At 58.5% G+C, this 19,283-nt stretch overlaps 2 protein-coding genes across 2 annotated transcripts in view; one reads left to right on the top strand and one right to left on the bottom strand.

Moving 5' to 3' along the window:
* Nucleotides 1-18,414, top strand: part of SLC38A10 (solute carrier family 38 member 10) — a 31,026-nt gene extending 12,612 nt beyond the window's left edge. The window contains exons 9-16 of the mRNA XM_033076777.2: nucleotides 470-581; nucleotides 764-870; nucleotides 5,509-5,662; nucleotides 13,349-13,519; nucleotides 13,815-14,267; nucleotides 14,799-14,882; nucleotides 15,298-15,477; nucleotides 15,707-18,414. Coding sequence (XP_032932668.1) covers nucleotides 470-581; nucleotides 764-870; nucleotides 5,509-5,662; nucleotides 13,349-13,519; nucleotides 13,815-14,267; nucleotides 14,799-14,882; nucleotides 15,298-15,477; nucleotides 15,707-16,824 — 2,379 coding nt within the window. The 3' untranslated portion in view covers nucleotides 16,825-18,414. The remainder of the gene's footprint in view (nucleotides 1-469; nucleotides 582-763; nucleotides 871-5,508; nucleotides 5,663-13,348; nucleotides 13,520-13,814; nucleotides 14,268-14,798; nucleotides 14,883-15,297; nucleotides 15,478-15,706) is intronic.
* NDUFAF8 (NADH:ubiquinone oxidoreductase complex assembly factor 8) lies at nucleotides 18,412-18,994 on the bottom strand. Its single transcript, XM_033076778.1, has 3 exons — nucleotides 18,914-18,994; nucleotides 18,718-18,828; nucleotides 18,412-18,625 (listed from the first exon to the last, which is right to left on the bottom strand). Exons 1-3 carry the CDS (start codon nucleotides 18,992-18,994, stop codon nucleotides 18,605-18,607), a joined length of 213 nt encoding a protein of 70 aa, XP_032932669.1. The 3' UTR covers nucleotides 18,412-18,604.
* Between the last annotated feature and the right edge of the window lie 289 nt (nucleotides 18,995-19,283).

Consider the following 19,283-nt stretch of genomic DNA (forward strand, 5'->3'; position numbering starts at 1 on the left):
GAGGGATGGGATGGGCTGGGATGGGATGGGATGGGATGGGAAGGGAAGCAGAGGGTCTCTGGAATTCCTCCAGCAGCTGCCCAGCAGCACCCATCCTCCCCTGGGCTGTCTCTCCCAGCTGGAGGAGCTGCTCCTGTGGCACAGCACAGCAGGAATGGCCCTGCTCCCAGAGCTGTTGGGGAACACCTCTCCCTAGCACAGCCAGAGCTCTTCCCCTGGGACTTCTCCCTCCTGCTGCACCCCTGAGCTCCTTCCCCCTGCCCTTGGCCTTGTGCTGCTCTCTGAGTCCCTGCACAGGGACTGTGGCACAAATGTGGGGATCACAGCTGGGATGGGCTGGAGCTGCAGGGAGCATTGCTGAGGGAATTGCTGGGGGGCTGAGGGAATTGCTGGGGGCTGAGGGGATTGCTGAGGCTCTGGGGACTGTGATAGCAGAGCTAAACTCTCCCCTCCACCCTTGCCCTCCCAGCAGAAGGACGGCACCTTCGCTGCCGGGGGCTACATGCCCCCGCTCCGGTTCAAAGCCCTGACGTTGGCTGTTGTGTTTGGAACCATGGTTGGAGGCATCATGATCCCAAATGGTGAGTGAGGAGCTGGGAACAAGGGCTGGCTGCTTGCTCTGCTCTCTTGTTATTTGTTTTCCTGGCTGAGGTGGCCAGACTCACACCCCATCCTGCCCGGGGGCTCTGGCAGCCGTCCTGTGCTGCTGCTCTGGCACTCCTGGAAAAAAAAACCTTTGCTGACTTTTCCTCTTCTTCCCCAGTGGAAACAGTCCTGGGCCTGACAGGTGCGACCATGGGAAGCCTCATTTGTTTCATCTGCCCAGCTCTTATTTACAAGAAGATCCACAAGAATGCGCTTTGTTCACAGGTCAGTGCTGATGCTGCTTGACATCCCCCTAAGCCCTCTGCAGAGCCTGGGAACGTGCTTCGTTTGGCTGCAGCACAGAAACTGCTCAGCACCTCCTCCAGCCTCCCCTCCAGTCTGCCCAGTACAGGTGGGGGCTGTTCTGGGTGGGTGTCCACCCCTTAGGGATGCACAGACAGTCCAGAGGTGCTGGCCCAAGCTGGAACACCAGCTCTTTTTGTCCCTCCAGCAGCAAGTGAAACAGTCATTCTGTGCATAAAATGCTGCTTCCAGTCCTCCTCCTGGTGGGATTCAGGTTTTGGATCCTCAGAACAGGAAATCCAGGCAGCCTGTAAAACCTTAAAGCCTCACATCCCGACCTGCCCGGGCTGGGTAAAACAAACAGGGCTCTACGATGTGGTTTGTGCTGCCGACCCTCAGCTTGCTGCTTTCAACCAAAATAATAGTAAAAAGGAACACACACATAGAGGTGTTGCTTCAGGAATTGATTTTCTGAGGGATTGGGGTCGTTCAGAGGCTGTTAGAAGTTTAACTTTTCCTTTTGCTCCAGTTTGAATTGGCCTCCTCAGGGACTGAGACAAAGTGGCTCTTTGCTAGGCTTGATCTCTCTGCTCCTGCAAATACCGTGGGCTGAAATTAACAGGTTCTGGGGTTTTTTCCTAACAATAATTTAATCCACTGCCTTTTTCACAGGCGTCTGTCCCAGCATTCCCAGTCAGGACAGTCAGTGGGCTGGGAATAAGGTTTTGGGCACAGTGCGGCGTCAGCAGGGGAGAGCAGAAGGTTTTTGTGGGGCCCACAGAACTGGTGGCTTGTTCTGTGCTTAATGACTTGTGGCTTTGCAAACCTACGTGAATTTTTTAAGCAGGGTGTGTTTTTTTTTTCTTCCCTGTGCTTTCCCTGACACAAGGAAATATTCCAACTTTCCAGCTTTCACTCTGAATTCTGACACTTAGCTCCGAACTTCTTTGAGTGAAACCCCGAGCAGGAGTCTGAATGCCAGCCTGGATTTTTCAGGCAAACAAAGAGCACTTTCAAGAATTGCTTTCTATTCCGGCTGAGGCCGAGTGTTTCCCTGCAGTGCCTCGAGGCTGCACTCAGGACAGGCTGAGCTCTCAGCTCGGGGTGGGCACTGGGGCGCTCACAATGCCTGACCCCAAACCCGCTCACCAGGCTGGGGGAGATGTTTGTCCTGCAGAAATCCCCACAAAGGAGGAAGGGCTTATCTAAAGCATCAGGCCCCGGGTTACCTCTGGAGGGGCTGGCAGCAAGCTGTCCAGCCTTTCCCTGAGTGATCCATTGCCTGTCAGGGCTGCATTCCTGCTGGCAGTGAGGACACACCTGCCTGCCCTGCTCAGCACCTCCCTCCCTCCACAGCCCCACTCAGAGCCCATCCTCTCCTCCTCCTCCCTCCAGGTCTTTGCAAAGGCTCATTTATTCTTTCCCTGGAGCTCTGTCTTTGGTCTCCTCCTTCATTCCTGCTCTCCTTTGATCAGGTGCTCCACTCCATCAAAGTCAGCTCCTGAGGAAGGTGGAGGGCAGGGGGAGAGGAGCCAGCCCTGGGCTCAGCTGTCCTGTCCTGTCCCTGTCCAAACAGCCTGCATGGACATTCTCCCTCCTTCCTGCATCAGCTTTAGCCTCCTTCAGAGCAGCAAACCTCAGCGCCAGCTTTTACACTTGCCTGGGTTATCTTGGCTCTTGTGCTGCTGAGAACTGGCTGCTTTTATCAGGCCACTTCTGGCACCCAGCAGCATCCAGTGTCAGGCAGGTGGTGACATGGAAGGCCAGGTTTTTACAGGAGATGGTGCAAACTGAAGCTGTGAAACAGGGGTTTTGCACTGAAAGTGGTGAAGGAGATTTCAGCTGGGGGATGGAAATGGGCAGATGTTTGCTGGCCAGCAAAGAGCTGAGGAGCTGGGAAGGATTGGAGCTGCTGCTCAGCCGGGCTGGGAGGGTTAGGTTGGAAAGGCAGCTCCCAGAGCAGTTAAAAAGCCCGGAGTGAGGCACACAGTGCTGTGAGTGAAGCAGGGAGAGTGTTCCTTTCTTGTGGTTGAGCATCTGTTCCTGTCAAGGTCCGTGTCCCGCTGCTCCCCGGGAGCCCCGGCTTTGGCAGAGCCGCCGCAGGGCGTGTGGGGGGCTGTGAACAGAGCGTGGAGCTGCCAACAGGAAGGTGTTGCCTTCCCAGTGTTGACACAAGCTTGTCCGAGAGGCCCCTCCTAGGGAGGCCGGAGCTGCTGTTGTCCCAGTTGGGGAAGAGGAGCTGCCGGAGGTCAGGAAGTGACCCCTCGGCTCCTGTGCGGGTGGAAAAGAGATTCCCTCTGCCCTTCCCTGGCAGCACAGGGGCCAGCACTCCTTCCCCAGCAGCACAGCCAGGGGTCCAGCCCCCCAAACAAACACAGCATCTCTGAGGAGGGGCCCTGCAGTGACCCGGGCTCTGCATTCCTTCGCCGTGACCGCGTCCCTCGGTGTCCAGGAGGACGGGGATGGCGTCACGCCACACCAATGCAGCGTGTTTGCTTCCCGTGGAGGGCTGAGCTCATGGCTCTGCTCTGCAGGGCTGGAACCATCATCTTCTGGGAGGAAGGAGGGCTGGGGGAGCATGACCAGGCGAGGAAACGGCCGCGTAAACTTCCTCTGCTGAATTCCCGTCTGTGGCTCCCGGGAGACTGCGGCTGCTGGCCCTGCTGCCCTGCCCCAGGGCTCCCCAAGGGGCTTCAGCAGAGAGGTCCCTGCTCTCAGTGGGATTGCTGGGTTTGGGGGGGTCTCATGGGACCAGAACCTTGGCTCAGAAGTGCCTTGCAGTGATCTCTGGGTGTTGGTGGCTCCTCTCCCTGCGCTGGCACCCAAGTCCTTGCAGCCCTCACTCCTGTTCCTTCAGTCACCTTGGTGCTCCTCTGAACACAAACCACCTCCTTTTCCATGTCATAAGCATCTCCATGGAATTAATCCAAATTATGGCCCCCTTATTCTGGTCTTCATTTGAGGAGGGGGAAGCTGGGTGAGGGCAGCCTGGGGACAGCCCAGCCTGTCTGTGACTGCCACGTGTGCCCGTACCCTGCTCAGGGAGCTCGCAGCTGAACTCCAAATGTGCAACAATCAAAGGGGTTTCAATCCGAGGCATTTGAGCCCCTGGTTCCCCACTAAGATAAGAAACAACAAAAATCCTTTTAAAGCATTTAATGTTTTCAGCCGTTTCCTACAGCTCCCTCCTCTCCCACGTTGCTCCTGGTTCCTGTGGCACCAGAATAGATCCTCTTTGTGGAAACGCTCTTCCTCTCCGCTGTTGTTTCTGGAAGGTGCCAGAACAGCCTCCCAGGCACAAAATGCATTTGTGCCGGGGCTGTGGATTGTGGGAGGGGAGGAAGTGGAGCAGCTCCAGCCCAGGGCAGCAGTGCAGGACCTGCTGACTCGGCGTTTGCCCGGGGGGCACATGGCAGGATATCTGCTCTTTGTGCACCCCGGCAAGGCGGGCAGCACGTTCTGCTCCTGTTTCCTCTGCAGCAGCTCTGAGCTCTGCCCTCTGCTCCCTGGCCACGCTGCCCCCGGTGCAGAGCTTTTCCTCCCGGAGGCGTCGGGCTGTCTGCGGGGTGTGCTGGGAACGGGGCCCTGCGGGGTCTCCTGGGCTCGGCTCTGACCACGCTGCTCCGTCCCCAGCACCAGGAAAGCATCAGCCCCTCCTCCCCCTCTGGAAGTGCCAATGTTTTAATTCCTCCTTCCAATTTCACCTCTCCCCTCGATTTGCAGTTTTCTGGCAGTGGTAGAAGTGTTCCCTGTGGCCGTTCTGGTTTTCCCCACAATGGGAAGCATCTTTTTGTTGTGCTTTTTGTGAGCTGGGATGTGAATCTGTGCAGTGAGGATTGGGAGTTGTGGAATCATGGGATGATTTGGGCTGGGAGGGACCTTCAGGCTCATCCAGTTCCACCTCCTGCCATGGGCAGGGACACCTTCCACCAGACCAGGTTGTCCAAGTGCCATCCAACACTTCCTATGAGTCACGTGGAATTAGATCCTTTTAGATCAATTTGTCATCACATAACAAGCTGTAAAAATTCTTTTGCTGCTCATCACTTTCTCCTTTTTGAAGTAGAGGAATTCCAAGAGCCCTTCCCTCCACAGGATCCAGATTCCATCCTTCTATTTTTATCCTGTTTGATCCTAGCTTTCTGGGAATCAGGGAGTCATTTCTCAGCAGCTTCTTGGAGGACCTGTGTGTGGACATGTTACCCTTGCTTTCAAAACCAAGGATTTTTAAGCAGCTCCCTGGAATGGTTGGGGGCTGTAACCAGGCCAGGCTTCTCTGTGCTCAGCCAGACCTGATTTCATGGAGCTCTCATGCTGGGAATATCAGGGAATGAGTCTTTCCAGCAGGACTTGTGTCTATCCCTGTGTCTGCCCACTCATTCCACTCACTTTTGAGCTGTTCCAAAGCCTTTCCAACAGCTTCCAGCCTCTGAAATTCCCATTCCCGTGGCTCTGGAACCTCAGCCAGGAGCAACTGGTTTTCCAGTTTCTCTCTGACATTTCTCTTTTCTCCCTAACACTGTGCTGAGCTGGGAATTCCGTGGAGGCACTGTGGGAATGCCGTGGGGAGCAGTCCCCTTGGATTTGCTGTGCTCACTGTCCCTCTGGCACTCTGTGCAGATTATCCTGTGGATTGGGCTGGGAATGCTGGTGATCAGCACCTACACCACCCTGTCTGCCACCGAGGACACCCCTGTGAGGACAGAAGCAGTGGGCTTGGAGCACCTGGACAGAGAGGAGAACAGGATTGACCAGGATTCGGTCAAACTTCCAGGTATGTGCTTGCTGGAGTTGGGTTTCCCAACCCTGTTCCAGCTTCACCTCTTAAAAAGAAGAAGAAGGTGGGTTTTTTTAAAGTGTGGTTGAAGCAGGGTAATTTCCAGGCAGCTCTGTGCATCTTCCCAGCTTGCTGGGGCCTTTTCCCAAGAAAAGCTGCACTTTTGTCTGCTGGAAAAGCCGCTGTGACCTCCCATGGTATTTTGTGGGAGTTGTTCTTTTGGGAGGGGAGAGGTGTGGTGCAGGGATCCCCTGGAGGGACAGAGCAGGGATCCCTGTTTGGGATGAGCACAGAGCCCACCTGGCCCAGCAGGACTGTTCTCCCCTCTGCCATCCCAAGCCATCCATCACCCTCAAAGGTAAGGAAATTTATAGGAGCTGCCTCTTTTTTTTGGTGCCGAGGGTATAAATTTGGACTCTGCTTTCTCTCTGACAAAGCCTGTGATTATGCCTCAGCTTTGTTTACTGGTTCTTGTTATTTATTATTTGTTTGCTGATGGAATTACGGCCTCTCCTCCCTTTCCCAGCTGCTGGGGAGCAAGGCCGTGGCGCGCAGGTGCCGCCTGACCCTGCGCTGCCCTGCCGCGTCCTGTTCCTTCCCTTCAGTTTTGTTTCCTTCTGCTCCTGCGGGGTTTTTTGTTGGTTTTTTTTTTTTTTTTTTTGTTCTTTGGAGGCCTTGAAATATCCTCGCAGAGATTGAGAGCGGAAGGGAGAAAGGGGCTGGCTCTTCTGGAGATTATCCTCCCTCCTGGTTCTTGGCTGGGTTCCTGCCCGGCAGCTTGGAGCGTCTCCCACACCGGTGCTGCTGCCGATAACATTCACTCTGGGGTTGCTCTGTGGTGGAGTTTACTTGTGCTTTACTCCTGGCTTACTCAAGGCTGTGTGTGCCTTCCCAGGCATGCAGATACCGGTGAACTCAGAGCAAAAAAAACGCTCCCAATCCCTTAATGGAGCCCTCAGCAGGGCCTGGAGGAGGGATGCGATTGAATTCTTCCGTCTTGGTTAATTTTGGAGCGGTAATGGCCAAAGAACAGCTGCTCCTTTCAGGGGGAATCGCTAATGACACGTGTTCTGACTGGGAAAATAAAAAGCCCCATAAAACGCGGTGTGTCCGCCGGAGTTTGCTGAATCTTCTCCCCTCTCCCGGCGTGGAGCAGGATGCCAGGCTCTGATCACCCGAGCGATCCCCGAGCCCGCCGGCAGCAGCTCCGAGTGCTGCTGGATTAAATAATCCCACCCGGGAGGAAGGCGGGTTTAGTGCTCCCGGGTCATAAACTTCCCAGGGAGGAGCCGTGCCGTGCCAAGGCAAAGCTCAGCCGTCCCCTGAGGTCTTTACCCCGGCGAGGAGGAAGAGGAGGAGGGAGATGAAGCCGAGAAGGGGGACAAGGACCTGCAGGGTGGCCGTGGAGCTGCGATTCCTTGGATGTGTGCCTCGCTGTGCCTCCGCAGGATGTGGGCTTGACTAGCAATGAGAGGCGTTAAATGGTGCCCTTCATCCCCAGCCTCGTTCAGCAGAGCAGGAGCCGCCTGGAACGCGCTGCAGCAGCTGCATCCTGTCCGTGCAGGGGCGCAGGATGTGGGCTGGGCCACCCCCGGCACCTGGGTGCCCTCCGGATGGGCCGAATTCCGCCCTGGGCTGTAGCAGGATCCCACAGCTCCTCCCTGGGCACTGCTGTGGGGGCTCAGCCCCTTCCCTGGGCACAGTGTGCCTTGTGCTCCTTCCCTGGCTGCAGCTCCAGCTCCTTCCCTGGCTGCAGGGTGCTGCTCCAGGCTCCTTTCTGCAGGGTGCAGCTCCAGGCTCCTTCCCTGGCTGCAGGGTGCTGCTCCAGCTCCTTCCCTGGCTGCAGGGTGCTGCTCCAGCTCCTTCCCTGGCTGCAGGGTGCTGCCCCAGGCTCCTTCCCCGGCTGCAGGGTGCTGCTCCAGCTCCTTCCCTGGCTGCAGGGCACTGCCCCAGGCTCCTTCCCTGACTGCAGGGTGCTGCTCCAGCTCCTTCCCTGGCTGCAGGGTGCTGCTCCAGCTCCTTCCCTGGCTGCAGGGTGCTGCTCCAGCTCCTTCCCTGGCTGCAGGGTGCTGCTCCAGCTCCTTCCCTGGCTGCAGGGTGCTGCTCCAGCTCCTTCCCTGGCTGCAGGGTGCTGCCCCAGGCTCCTTCCCCGGCTGCAGGGTGCTGCTCCAGCTCCTTCCCTGGCTGCAGGGTGCTCCAGCTCCTTCCCTGGCTGCAGGGTGCAGCTCCAGCTCCTTCCCTGGCTTCAGGGCACTGCTCCAGCTCCTTCCCTGGCTGCAGGGTGCTGCTCCAGGCTCCTTCTCTGGCTGCAGGGTGCAGCTCCAGCTCCTTCCCTGGCTGCAGGGTGCAGCTCCAGCTCCTTCCCTGGCTGCAGGGTGCAGCTCCAGCTCCTTCCCTGGGCTCAGCGTGCCTTGTGCCCCTTCCCTGGGCACAGTGTGCCTTGTGCTCCTTCCCTGGGCATTGCTCAGCTCCTTCCCTGGCTGCAGGGCACTGCCCCAGGCTTCTTCCCTGGCTGCAGGGTGCAGCTCCGGCTCCTTCCCTGGCTGCAGGGTGCAGCTCCAGCTCCTTCCCTGGCTGCAGGGTGCTGCCCCAGGCTCCTTCCCTGGCTGCAGGGTGCTGCTCCAGGCTCCGTCCCTGGCTGCAGGGTGCTGCTCGAGCTCCTTCCCTGGCTGCAGGGTGCTGCTCGAGCTCCTTCCCTGGCTGCAGGGTGCAGCTCCAGCTCCTTCCCTGGCTGCAGGGTGCAGCTCCTTCCCTGGCTGCAGGGTGCAGCTCCAGCTCCTTCCCTGGCTGGGGAGTGGTGCTCCCAACCCTTTTCCTGCATGAAGGTTCTTCCAGATCTTCTTCCAGGCACAAGGTGCATCTGTGCCTGTGGCTCAGAGGGTGCTCAGCCCCTTCCCTGGGCACAGCTTTGCTCCATGCCCTGTGCTGTGCTGCCCCATCCAAGGCAAACCGCAGGGCCTTTCCCCAGCACTGCCTTCCCCGCCTGCCTCCCGCCTGTCAGCGTGTGAGAGGAGTTTTATTGGCCTCTTTGATGTTGTGGAGCCCAGAACTGGAGAGACTTTCATTAAAGCCCTGCCCCGTGGGCCCGGGGATTATGAATATTAGAACATTGGCCTTTTATGTGAACACGTATTGACCAGCGGCCTCGCAATCGTGTTTTTCCTAACGACACCCAAGTGCCCATTACAGCCCCAGCCTGTGGTGCTGGAGGTTTTACTGTCAGCAGCTCTTCGGGAAAGGGATAAAACCCCTTCCAGCCCCGTCCTGCCTCTGTTAAAAGGTTGCTAAGCTGCCTCTGAAAGCTCAGGAAGGCAATTATCCATTTAAAAAAAAAAAAAAAAAAAGGCAAAAAAAAAAAAAAGCTAATTAGGCAATTTCTCTCCGTATTTAAAGCACCCTCGAGGGTCTCGGGGGGGATTAAGATTTTGTAATATTTTTCAGCTCCTTACTTGATCGTTGCTGCTTCATCTTCTCCCTGGCGTTGTGCAATGTTGGGTAACAAAGCCCTGATTCAGGCTCCTTGTGCAAGAGCCCTTTCCCCGGTGTGCCCAGCACTGTGCTCCGGCCATCCCGGTGTCCTGGGGGCTGGGCTGGGCTGTGCTACGAGCACTGGGGCAAATTTTGGGGTTGTGTTTGGTGCGTGGCATCCCTGCATCCTCCATCCTGCATCCTCCATCCCTGCATCCGTGTGCTTTGCCCCCCAAAATCAACCTGCCCGAGCCAGGCTGGGTGCCTGCCGGCATTCCCAGCCCCGGAGATGTGTGGAACGTGGCTCCTGCATCCTGCCTAGCTGCAGGAACAGCTTGGCTCCGCCGCGGCTCTCCCTGGTGCTTTGTGCGAGCGAGCTTTTAATAGTGCCTGTGACACAGAAAAGGAACCAGCAGCCTCTGGTAATTTGGGTTGGTTTTTACTGCTGGTGCGTCAGGAGACAACTGTGAACTAATTTCAGGGATGCCATTCCATAACCTTGTGAAATCTGGAGCCGTTTCAGGGGGAGGGAGGGCTCCTGGAGCACAGCTGGGCTGGGGGCTCCCCGGGGAGGGGCTGGCCCTGCCCAGTCCGAGGGCACTGTTTGCCCCCAGCCCTCTGCCCCGCTTGTTCGGCTCCGTTTTCCTTGGCAGCAGCTCCTGGATCTCACTCCATACCATGGGATGGAGGAATTTCAGCAGATCTGGAGCTGCACTGGCACAGGCAGGTCCTGAGCCCCGTGTCCCTGGGGTGATGCCCTGGAGGGGGTGATGAGTCCCAGAGCTCCCTGTGCTGTCCCTAAGGCTCCCCCTGGACTGGGGGTGAGCACAGCGGGTCCATCCCGCTGCCTCTGCCCAGGGCAGGGGCTGTGGGGAACATTTCAGCTCTGAGAGGCTGGAAAAGCGTGTGAGGAGGGATTTAGTGCCTGCCTGGGACCACTGCAACGATCCGAACCAGGAGCAGGGGGGAGAAGGGAAGCTTTTAGGTTGCTAATCATGAAATTTTATGGCAGCCTGGAGAGGCTGTTGCCAAACCACAACACACCCAGGCACGCACACACACAAATCAGCTGCAGGACGCCCCGGCTTCCCCTCGTGTGAGCGGAGCTGCCGGGGGTCAGAGCGAACCCTCTCGCTGCTGCCTCACACCCCAGCCTCTCCTTGGGAGCCAAAAACCTTTTACAGCCTCTCAGGCCTTGCCTGTGCAGTCCAAGGCTGCTCATAAAACATGACGAGGAGCAGCATTAGTGGAAGATGCTCCAAAGGGACCTGGAGGGCAAGAAGACAGGCAGAGCCCCAGCAGAACTTCCCTGCAAAGCACCCGGATGCATCTCCAGGCAGCCTGAGAGGTTGTTAATTCACGCCCTGATGATGAACTTAATTTTGTCTCCCGCTGAGCAAATGATGGCTTAGAGGCAGCTTGGCCTTATTGCGGCGTGGAGACTTTTGGGTTTGTGTTTTGTTTGTGTTTTGGGCTTTTCCTGCATTGTTTGCAGAGCGGGGAACGTGCCTCTGCCTGATTTATGATGGAAGCTGCCAGGGACACTCCCGGAGCAGAGCGGGGCCTCCCCAGCCCCTCGGGCTGCCCTGGGCCCTCGGGGGCTTCACCTGCTCCTCTGGGCAGGGGAACTGCTGGGTTTAACTCCTCTGGTTCCTGCTGGCAAGGAAAGCTTCCCCCCATCTTCCTTCTTATTTCCCCCTTCTTCCTTTTTATTTCCCCGTGAACATCGTCTCACTGCCTCAGCTCATCGTTCCCATCCCGCCCTGCCTGTGCTGGATCCTCTGGATCCTCTGACCAGAGCCATCTCCCGCCTCCACGAACCAATTAATGAGAAACTTTCCTCCAATGGAGTAAATAATTTCTTGCATGGGGGCCAGGATTGAGCTGGGAACATCCGCAGCCTCCCCAGCCTCGGCCTCTCGCTTCCCAGGGCCCCTGGCCAGGGCTGGGCACTGGTTCCTGCAGCCCAGTTTTTCCTGAAAAGGAGGAGTGTCCTGCCCTGGCTTGCTGAACCCTGGGAAGTCCCTCAATGGAGAGGAGGACCCTTGGGTACTAGACTCGAATTTCTCAGAAAATCCAAGTTCCTTTTCCCCTCCCACCATCATTCCCGAAGCGAAGGAACGTGGAACGCCGGCCAGCCCCACGCACGTCCCTCCTCTGGGTGTGGAGCTCTGGGCTGCACTCCGCATTTCTGGAGAGGCTCAAGGTCCTGCTGGCACTGATCCCTCTGGGCCAGGAGTTTGTACTTAATTTTTTGTGAATTTTTGTTGTCCCCCCCCCAGCTCCCCAGCTCAGGCAAGGCCCACGCAGCTGAAGTTGTGGCAATCCCTTCTTTCCCATGAGTTCATCTCGTAATAAATCGCACCAGCCCTGCGGAGGGGGAGGAGAAAATGGAAAGATGTTTATAGAATTAATTCCCCAAAGGAAATCACACGGGGGAGGGCGAAGGGGGGAAGAGTTGGGAATTTTTTTTTTTTTGTTACAGAAGATAGATTTTTTTTTTTTAAGAGTTTGTTGGATGGAAAAAAATCTGCAGAACAACTTCACTGCTGGGAAACAATTCCATTTCCTTCTCTGCTGCTCTCCAAAGGAAGAGTTCACTCCCTGTGTGGGTTTTCTGCCATGCTGGGGGTGGAAGGGACCCTTCCCATCTCATGGAATGTGCGAAAGATTCCATGTGGAACACGCTGGTTGTACCAGCTGAGCACTGGTTTGACTGGGATGTGTCTTCCAAAAACATTCCATCTCTTTGAGGGCAAGGTGGGGGAAAACTCCCCTGTCTCCCTCAGGAGTTTCCCCTAATTAGTGCCTGTTTAATCCCCTTCCTCAAACCTACGGGAAAAGGAAACCTCCCCACCCCCTCTCTGAGAGGCGTTTGAAGGGCTGTGGGAACACTCGGGCACTAAAATGGGGGGAAAAATCAAAATAAAGGAATTTTCAGACGTTTCACATCAAACAGCAGCGGGTGTGGGAGCGGGGCTGGAGCCCAGCTCGGGTTCTGGTGCTGGGGGTTTGGGGCTGGATCCCAGCTCTGTCTCTTCCAGGGCTGGGGGATCCGGGTCTGGATTCCAGCTCGGGCTCTCCCGGAGCCGGGGGTCTGGGACAGGGAGCCGGGGGGATGCTACCATCTGGTGGCACTGGCTCGCAGCAGCAGCTCCCAGCTCCGTCCCTGCTCCATCCCTGCTCCTGCTCCATCCCAGCTCCGTCCCTGCTCCATCCCAGCTCCATCTCAGCTCCATCCCAGCTCCATCCCAGCTCCGTCCCTGCTCTGTTCCTGCTCCATCCCAGCTCCATCCCTGTTCCACCCCAGCTCCATCCCAGCTCCATCCCTGTTCCACCCCAGCTCCATCCCAGCTCCATCCCTGCTCCATCCCAGCTCCATCTCAGCTCCATCCCTGCTCCATCCCAGCTCCATCCCAGCTCCATCCCTGCTCCATCCCAGCTCCATCCCTGTTCCACCCCAGCTCCATCCCAGCTCCATCCCTGCTCCATTCCTGCTCCATCCCAGCTCCATCCCAGCTCCACCCCTGCTCCATCCCAGCTCCATCCCTGCTCCATCCCTGCTCCATCCCTGCTCTGTTCCTGCTCTATTCCTGCTCCATCCCTGCTCCATCCCTGCTCCATCCCTGCTCTATTCCTGCTCCATCCCTGCTCCATCCCTGCTCCATCGCTGCTCCATCCCAGCTCCATCCCTGCTCCATCCATGATCCATCCCTGCTCCATTCCTGCTCCATCCCAAATCCATCCCAAATCCATCCCAGCTCCATCCCAGCTCCATCCCAGCTCCATGCCCGCTCTATCCCAGCTCCATCCCAGCTCCATCCCAGCTCCATGCCCGCTCTATCCCAGCTCCATCCCTGCTCCATCCCAGCTCCATCCCAGCTCCATCCCAGCTCCATCCCTGCTCCATCCCTGCTCCATCCTGCTCTATCCCTGCTCTATCCCAGCTCCATCCCTGCTCCATCCCAGCTCCATCCCTGCTCCATCCCAGCTCCATCCCTGCTCCATCCCAGCTCCATCCCTGCTCCATCTCAGCCACACTTCCCTGCCAGCTCCATAAAAACCCACGACAGGGAAAACACCCAGATGACCGCAGAACCAAAGCTCCCCCAGCCCCACCGTGCTAAGGCTGGGCTGAATGTGTGAAGGGGATCGGGACAGATACAGCAATTCCCAGATCCCACAGCTCATCCCTGCCCCATCCTGTGCTTGCAGAGCAGAACCCGGTGGTGGAGGAGCCCGAGGATGACCGTGATAAACCCAAAGTGCCCGAGGAGAAGGAGGAGATGGAGCAGCCACAGATCAAGGTGCCCGTGCAGGTACCCAAGAGGGAGGAGGAGAGAGGAAAGGTGGAAGAGAAAGTGCAGCTGGACCGTCCTGATCAAGGTAAAGGTGACCCTGGGAGAGGGAGCTGGATTGGGAGCTGGGGGTGGGTGTTGTGGGACTCAGAGATCCTGAACTCTGCTCCCTACCCTCCTCTCAGTCCACCTCTGTGGTGGTACTGGTGGGTTGAAGGTGATTTAGTGTTTGATGCTTTGAAGGCTTGTTGGGAACAGATGAGGGAAAGGAGGCAGGGCTGGACAAGGGCAGCATGGAGCTGGGTGTACTGGGTATACTGGGTGTACTGGGTGTACTGGGTGTGCTGGGAACCTGCTGCCTCTGACCCTGCCTGTCCCCCCAGGGATTGCCGTGCCCGTGGGGGAAGCTCATCGCCACGAGCCCCCGGTCCCACACGATGAGGTGGTCGTGGACATGGGGCGGGAGCGGGAGGAATCCGAGGAGAACAAAGCGGCTCCCGGAGGAGCCAGTGACCATCTGCTGGAGGAGCCAGCCAGGCTGCAGCCCCAGAAGGAGGCACTGGGCCCAAAACAAGGGAAGGAAGTGGCTGCTGAGAACCAGCAGCAGAGAGGGACAGTCCCAAATCTGGAGAAGGTCCCAGAGGCAGTGGTGCAGCAGGGTGGAAGGCCACCCTACAAGGAGCAGCAGCCGGGGGAAGCCAAGCTGGAAGCCAAGGCACAATCAGCCGTGCTGGATGGTGACACTGCTGAGGCTGCTGAGAGGGACAGGTCACAGCTCCAGCTCCCCAGGAAAGCAGAGGAGGCTGCAAAGCCCATGGAGAAGGAAGCAGAGCCTGGTAAGCTCCTTTCACAGCACCTCATCGTAGCGAGCTCCTCTGGGCCCGTAATGCCCCAGGGGACGGGACAATTTGGTCATTCCCTTCTCCATCCTGGTGCTTCCTTTTAACTCCACGAGTGGAGCACGTGAGTGTGCACAGCCCCTCCGGCAGCTGCTGCGGGAAGGGAGGAATCTGGTGGCTTTGACAGCTACTGCAAGAGCTGTCAAACAGTTGTTCCCTACCCGCCAAAATGTCAGGTGCCGTGCTGTTCCTGCACGGCTCCCAAATCACCGGGGACACGGAGCCGGGAGATCTTGACAGGGAACACATTGCCAAGTGCCCGTCTAAAAGCCAGTCAGAGCTGTTCTTGCATGTTAATTGGCCGAGGTAGTTAGTGCTGGCTCGCTGCCACCAGGCACGGGATTGTTAAATATTGGGTTTATTACTTCCCTCGCAGCCGTCGGGCTGGCTGCAAACGGTGCCGGGACGACGTTGGAGGTGTTTTGGGGAACATCTGCACTGACAGCAGAGCTCTGTGCTCCTTTGCAGGTGAAAAGCAGGAGCTGCCCCTCCCGGAGAGAGCAGAACTGCTGGAGAACCGGAACACTGAGGACAAACAGGAGAAGGCGGGGGGTGAGTGTGTCCCCAGGATGTGCAGGGATGGGGCTGGATCTCCCTGGATCCCTCTCTGTGGGAGTGTCTTGAGGCCACAGCCCCTGCATAGCATCAGGTGGTGCCTGTCCCATCTCTGGCACACCTGGCAGGGCCACTCGGGGACCTGAGTCAAGCTGGCACCTGGGCCCAGCTGCTCCCTGGTGTCAGAGCCCCGGGAGGAGGGAGACAGGAGTGAAACCGCCCTGGCAGGATGGACAGGGGCACATGGGGACACCTGAACACATCACAGGAAAAGCTCCTTCCCCTCAAGGCCCCAGCTGCTCTGTCCCTGGGGCATCAGAGCTGGAGCTGCAAAGAACTGATGAGGGTTTTGATTTCTGAGGGCTTTGGGTCACAGGGATTTTATTTCCTCTGTCTTTTTCCCCTTTTCCAGAAGCAGGACCAGCAAAACTGCTGGACCACAATGTGCTGCTGCAGGTGATCAAGGAGCAGCAGGTGCAGCACAAGCAGCTCCTGGACCAGCAGGCAAAGCTGCTGGCAGTGATCGAGGAGCAGCACAAGGAGATCCACCAGCAGCGGCAGGAGGAGGGGGCAGAGGAGAAGCCAAAGCCAGGTAAGGACATGGCCAGGGAGCAGGACCCCTCCACAGGGTGCTCACAGAGTGGCTCTGAAATCAAGCTGGGAGAGATCTGAGTTCCTCTGGCACATGGCAAAGTGCCCACAGCCATTTCTGTAGGGATAACCCAGAGCTCTGCTCATCCTCCTCATTGTGTGTCACAGAGTGTGGTGGCAGGAGAAGGGAAGGCTGAGAAAAGCCTTTTCCATGTGTTTCTGTCCTGCAGCAGAAGCACAGCCGGAGCCTGCCGTGCCCCTCTCCAGGGGCAGGGAGGACGAGGGCCTGGGAGCCAAGGGGGACACGGCTGGGAAGCCACTGAGCAAGGAGCAGCCCGAGCAGCCCCCCGACTCCAGAGAGCAGCGCAGGGACATCGTGGGCAAGCTGGAAGAGGCTGAGCCTCACAGGCGTGACATTCCTGTGGCTCCTCCCAAGGAGAGGAAGGTGCAAGAGAATGACAAAGCTGTTAAGAATCCCGTGGAGAACCGGGATCCCGTCCACGGGGATGCCCAGCATGTTCCAGCAGCCAGAAACCACCTGGAGAAAAAGCCCTTGGCGGAGGATTTGGGAGGAGAACGTGAAGCCAAAGCTGGAAGAGATGTCCACCAGAAGAAGAATTTCCTGAAAGCCGTGGAAGCAGCTACAGCTCCCATCCAAAGAGAACAGCCAGGGGCTGCCAAAGTTCAGGGAGTAGCAGGAAAGAGTTTGGAAAGAGACTCAGGAACAGACCTTAAAGCCAAAACTCTGAGTCAGGTGGAGCCCAAGGACCTGGCAGTGCTGCCGGACTCTTCCAGTAACAGGAATGTGGCAGGGAGGGAGCAGCACCCCCGGGAACGGGAGTGGCAGAGAGGGGCACCGGCCGAGGGGGCGGGCGGGCGGCAGCGGGACCCGCCTGGCCACGGGCCCAGGAAGGAGGAGGATCCCCGGGAGGAGCCGCGGGGCCGGCAGGGCCGTGGGGGCGGCGGTGGGGGTCCCTCCAACGGCGCCGACAGGAAACCCAGCCCTCAGGATGCTCCAGCAGCGAAAGCTGAGAACGGAGCGGGCGCCCCCAGGGATGCGCAGCAGGACCTCAAACCCAACCGCGACCTGAAGCTGCAGGGGGGGCTGGACCTGCGGCGCAGGAGACGGGACCTGCTGCCTCCCGACCAGGAGGAGGATGGAGAGGAGGAGGAGGAGGCTGCAGCAGGAGCTGGGGGGGTCCTGATCGGGCTGAACCCCCTCCCTGACGTGAAGGTGAACGACCTGCGCAGCGCGCTGGAGACGCGGCTCAGCCAGGTGGCCGAGGGCGCGCAGCACCTGGGGCACAGCCGCCACATCCAGCAGGTGACACAGGACAGGAGCCCGTGACGTGGCTGTGGCCATGCTCATTGGGCTCACAGGTGTTGCTCAGGCATGGAGAGATCTAAGCCAGCAGCGCTCGGATCTGCAGGATCTCCTCGGATCGCTGAGCGCCACCCCGGGGGCTTCCACAGCAGCACCCCCAGAGTGTGCCTGTGGGCAGCCGAGGAGATGGTGGCACTGGAAGTGACATTCCTGCTGTCCCCTGCCTTCCAGAGCTGCCATCCACCTCGGCTCCCTGCCAGGCTGCTGCTCCAAGCACCTTTTCCAGCATCTCATTCACATCAAATTGCCTTCTCCAACCACCTCCCAACTCCTCTCTGAAGCAGGAAGGGGCTCCATCGCCCCGGCTGTGCCGAGGGGACCTGGGATCCACACCTTGGGAAGGGCTTTACCCCAGGGAAGCCGTGAGCTGAGGACCAGGAGATGTTCCAGTGCTGGAGCAGGAGCAGAGCCTCATTTGTTTAGGACACAGTGGTGGTTTAGGAACCTCATTTAGTAGAAACGCTGCCTTAACCGGGCACAACTCGTGTTGTGCTGCCTCTGTCCCAGGGATGGGATTCCTTGGCCACACACTGGGATCACACAGCTCTGCCCCTGCTACCCTCCCTGGGTGCTCCTCTCCGTGCTCTCCAGCTCCACTTCCCCTCTCAAAAGTGCATTAAGAAGCTCAACTTCCAGCCCTTCCCAACCCAGCTCGATTCTTCTGCCAGAGGTGAGTAGTTTGGGGAGAAACGTGGCAGAGCCAGGTGGATCCAAGAGCTCCACCTCCCTCTTCCTGTGTTCCGGGTGCTCTTCCCAGCCTCCCCCTGCCCTGTTCTGCATCCAGACAGGTCCCTGCTCCACCTCTGGAAATTTGGTGAATGAGGAAGGGAAGAGCTTCCCCAAGAGCTCTGTGTTTATTCAGGCTTCCAGTAATTCATCCCTTGGGTTTTTTTGTTGGGTTTTGTTTTCACATCCTGACCTGCGAATGTACAGAATTCAATCCCAAAGCTCTCCCTAGACAGGCTGAGAATTCCCAGCCTGGATCCCTCAGACCTCATCACTGTGGTGGGTTTTATATCCCCAAACGTCTTTGGCGACCTCGAGTCTGTGTCCAGTGAGACCCTGCAGAGGTGGGACAGGGTGGGACTGTCCCTGCCGGGGTGTCAGAACCCAGAGTGACAGGGAAGTGACCTCGGGAGTGCTTTGGGAAGACCCCCCGGAACACTGTGGCCTTAAACCCCTGAACCCAACGAGCTTCTCCATTAACGCTGTCGTCAAGCACAAGCACCACGGCCGGGAGCCCCGGAGCCGCTCCGAGAGGCAGGGACGGGCTCTGGAACCCTGCTGGATCCTGGGGAGATGGATCCGGGCTGTGGCACCCACCAGCCTTGCTGAAGTGCGAGGGAGCCGGGTCGGCTCCTTCATCCCTCGTGTCTGTTGTTCTCTGTGTGAACAGAAGGGACCAAAGATGCTCCTGGCATTCCTGCTCCTGGGAATGGCGTGGGCACCCGAGCTGGGCTGGAAGCTGCCTTGTCCCGCCGGGAACGGCTCCCCCGGGGCGAGTGGAACGCTGCGAGGGAGAGCCCATCAATAAAATAAGCTGAAGCATTCTGATCTGAATTCTTTTTTTTTAATAAATAAAAATAGATGTGTGAGCCTCACCCAGCCCGGGGCTGCACCTCCTCCGGGGCCGGGCAGGGGGTGGGCAGCTCCGGGAGCGGGGGATTCCGTCATTTGAGGACAAACCGGTGGCTTTGAGGGTTTTATTGCCCCCGAGCGTCTCCAGACGGGGGCGGCCCCGAGGTCATTTCGGTGTCGCCTTTGCCTGCAAAGAGCCGCGGTCAGGACGGGCCGAGACCGCCTCCCTCCGCCAGCACCGGCATCGGGTGTGAGAGGGACACTGGGACAAGGACGTACCGCCCGGGCGAAGCATTCCCGCAGCGCCTGGAACTCCTCCAGACACGCGTCCCGCCGCAGCTCCGCCGGCCCCGCCGCCGCCGCCGCCACGCACCGCCCGTAGGCCGCGGCCTGCGGGAATCACACGGGACGGGAGCGGGGGCCACCGGGACCCACCGACCCCGGAGCCGGCCCCCGCTGTGCCCCCCGGCCCCACCTGGTCCCCGCAGGCCGCCAGTGCGGCCGGGAAGCGCCGCAGCCGCGCCCGCGCCCGCAGCCACACTCCGCGCCCCGACATCGCCTCAGCGCACGGGCGCCGCCATTCCCGCACGGCCGCCATTGGCTGCCAGCCCTGCTCGTCACACACCGCGCTCTGCTATTGGCTGGTGCCTCCCCGAACCGCGCCCCATCTGATTGGTTATTCTGCGCGGGCGGCTCTGATTGGTGGAAATGCCGGTTGTTTACTTCCCGCCTCCTTCAGGCGTCAACTTCATAGGGCCCTTCCGCCTGGAGCCCCGCCTTCTCTCACCGCTGATTGGTTGAGCGGCAGCGTTTCGGGCTCTCATTGGTGGAGAACAAATTCCGGG

Source organism: Catharus ustulatus, chromosome 20, assembly GCF_009819885.2.
Source record: "Catharus ustulatus isolate bCatUst1 chromosome 20, bCatUst1.pri.v2, whole genome shotgun sequence".
Classification (NCBI taxonomy): Eukaryota; Metazoa; Chordata; class Aves; order Passeriformes; family Turdidae; genus Catharus; species Catharus ustulatus.

Coding starts and splice junctions, on each gene's coding strand:
- NDUFAF8 (XM_033076778.1), bottom strand. CDS start 18,994: ATGTCGGGGCGCGGAGTGTGGCTGCGGGCGCGGGCGCGGCTGCGGCGC. Junction 18,829..18,913: donor TGGCGGCCTGCGGGGACCAG/GTGGGGCCGGGG, acceptor TGATTCCCGCAG/GCCGCGGCCTACGGGCGGTG. Junction 18,626..18,717: donor GGGAATGCTTCGCCCGGGCG/GTACGTCCTTGT, acceptor GGCTCTTTGCAG/GCAAAGGCGACACCGAAATG.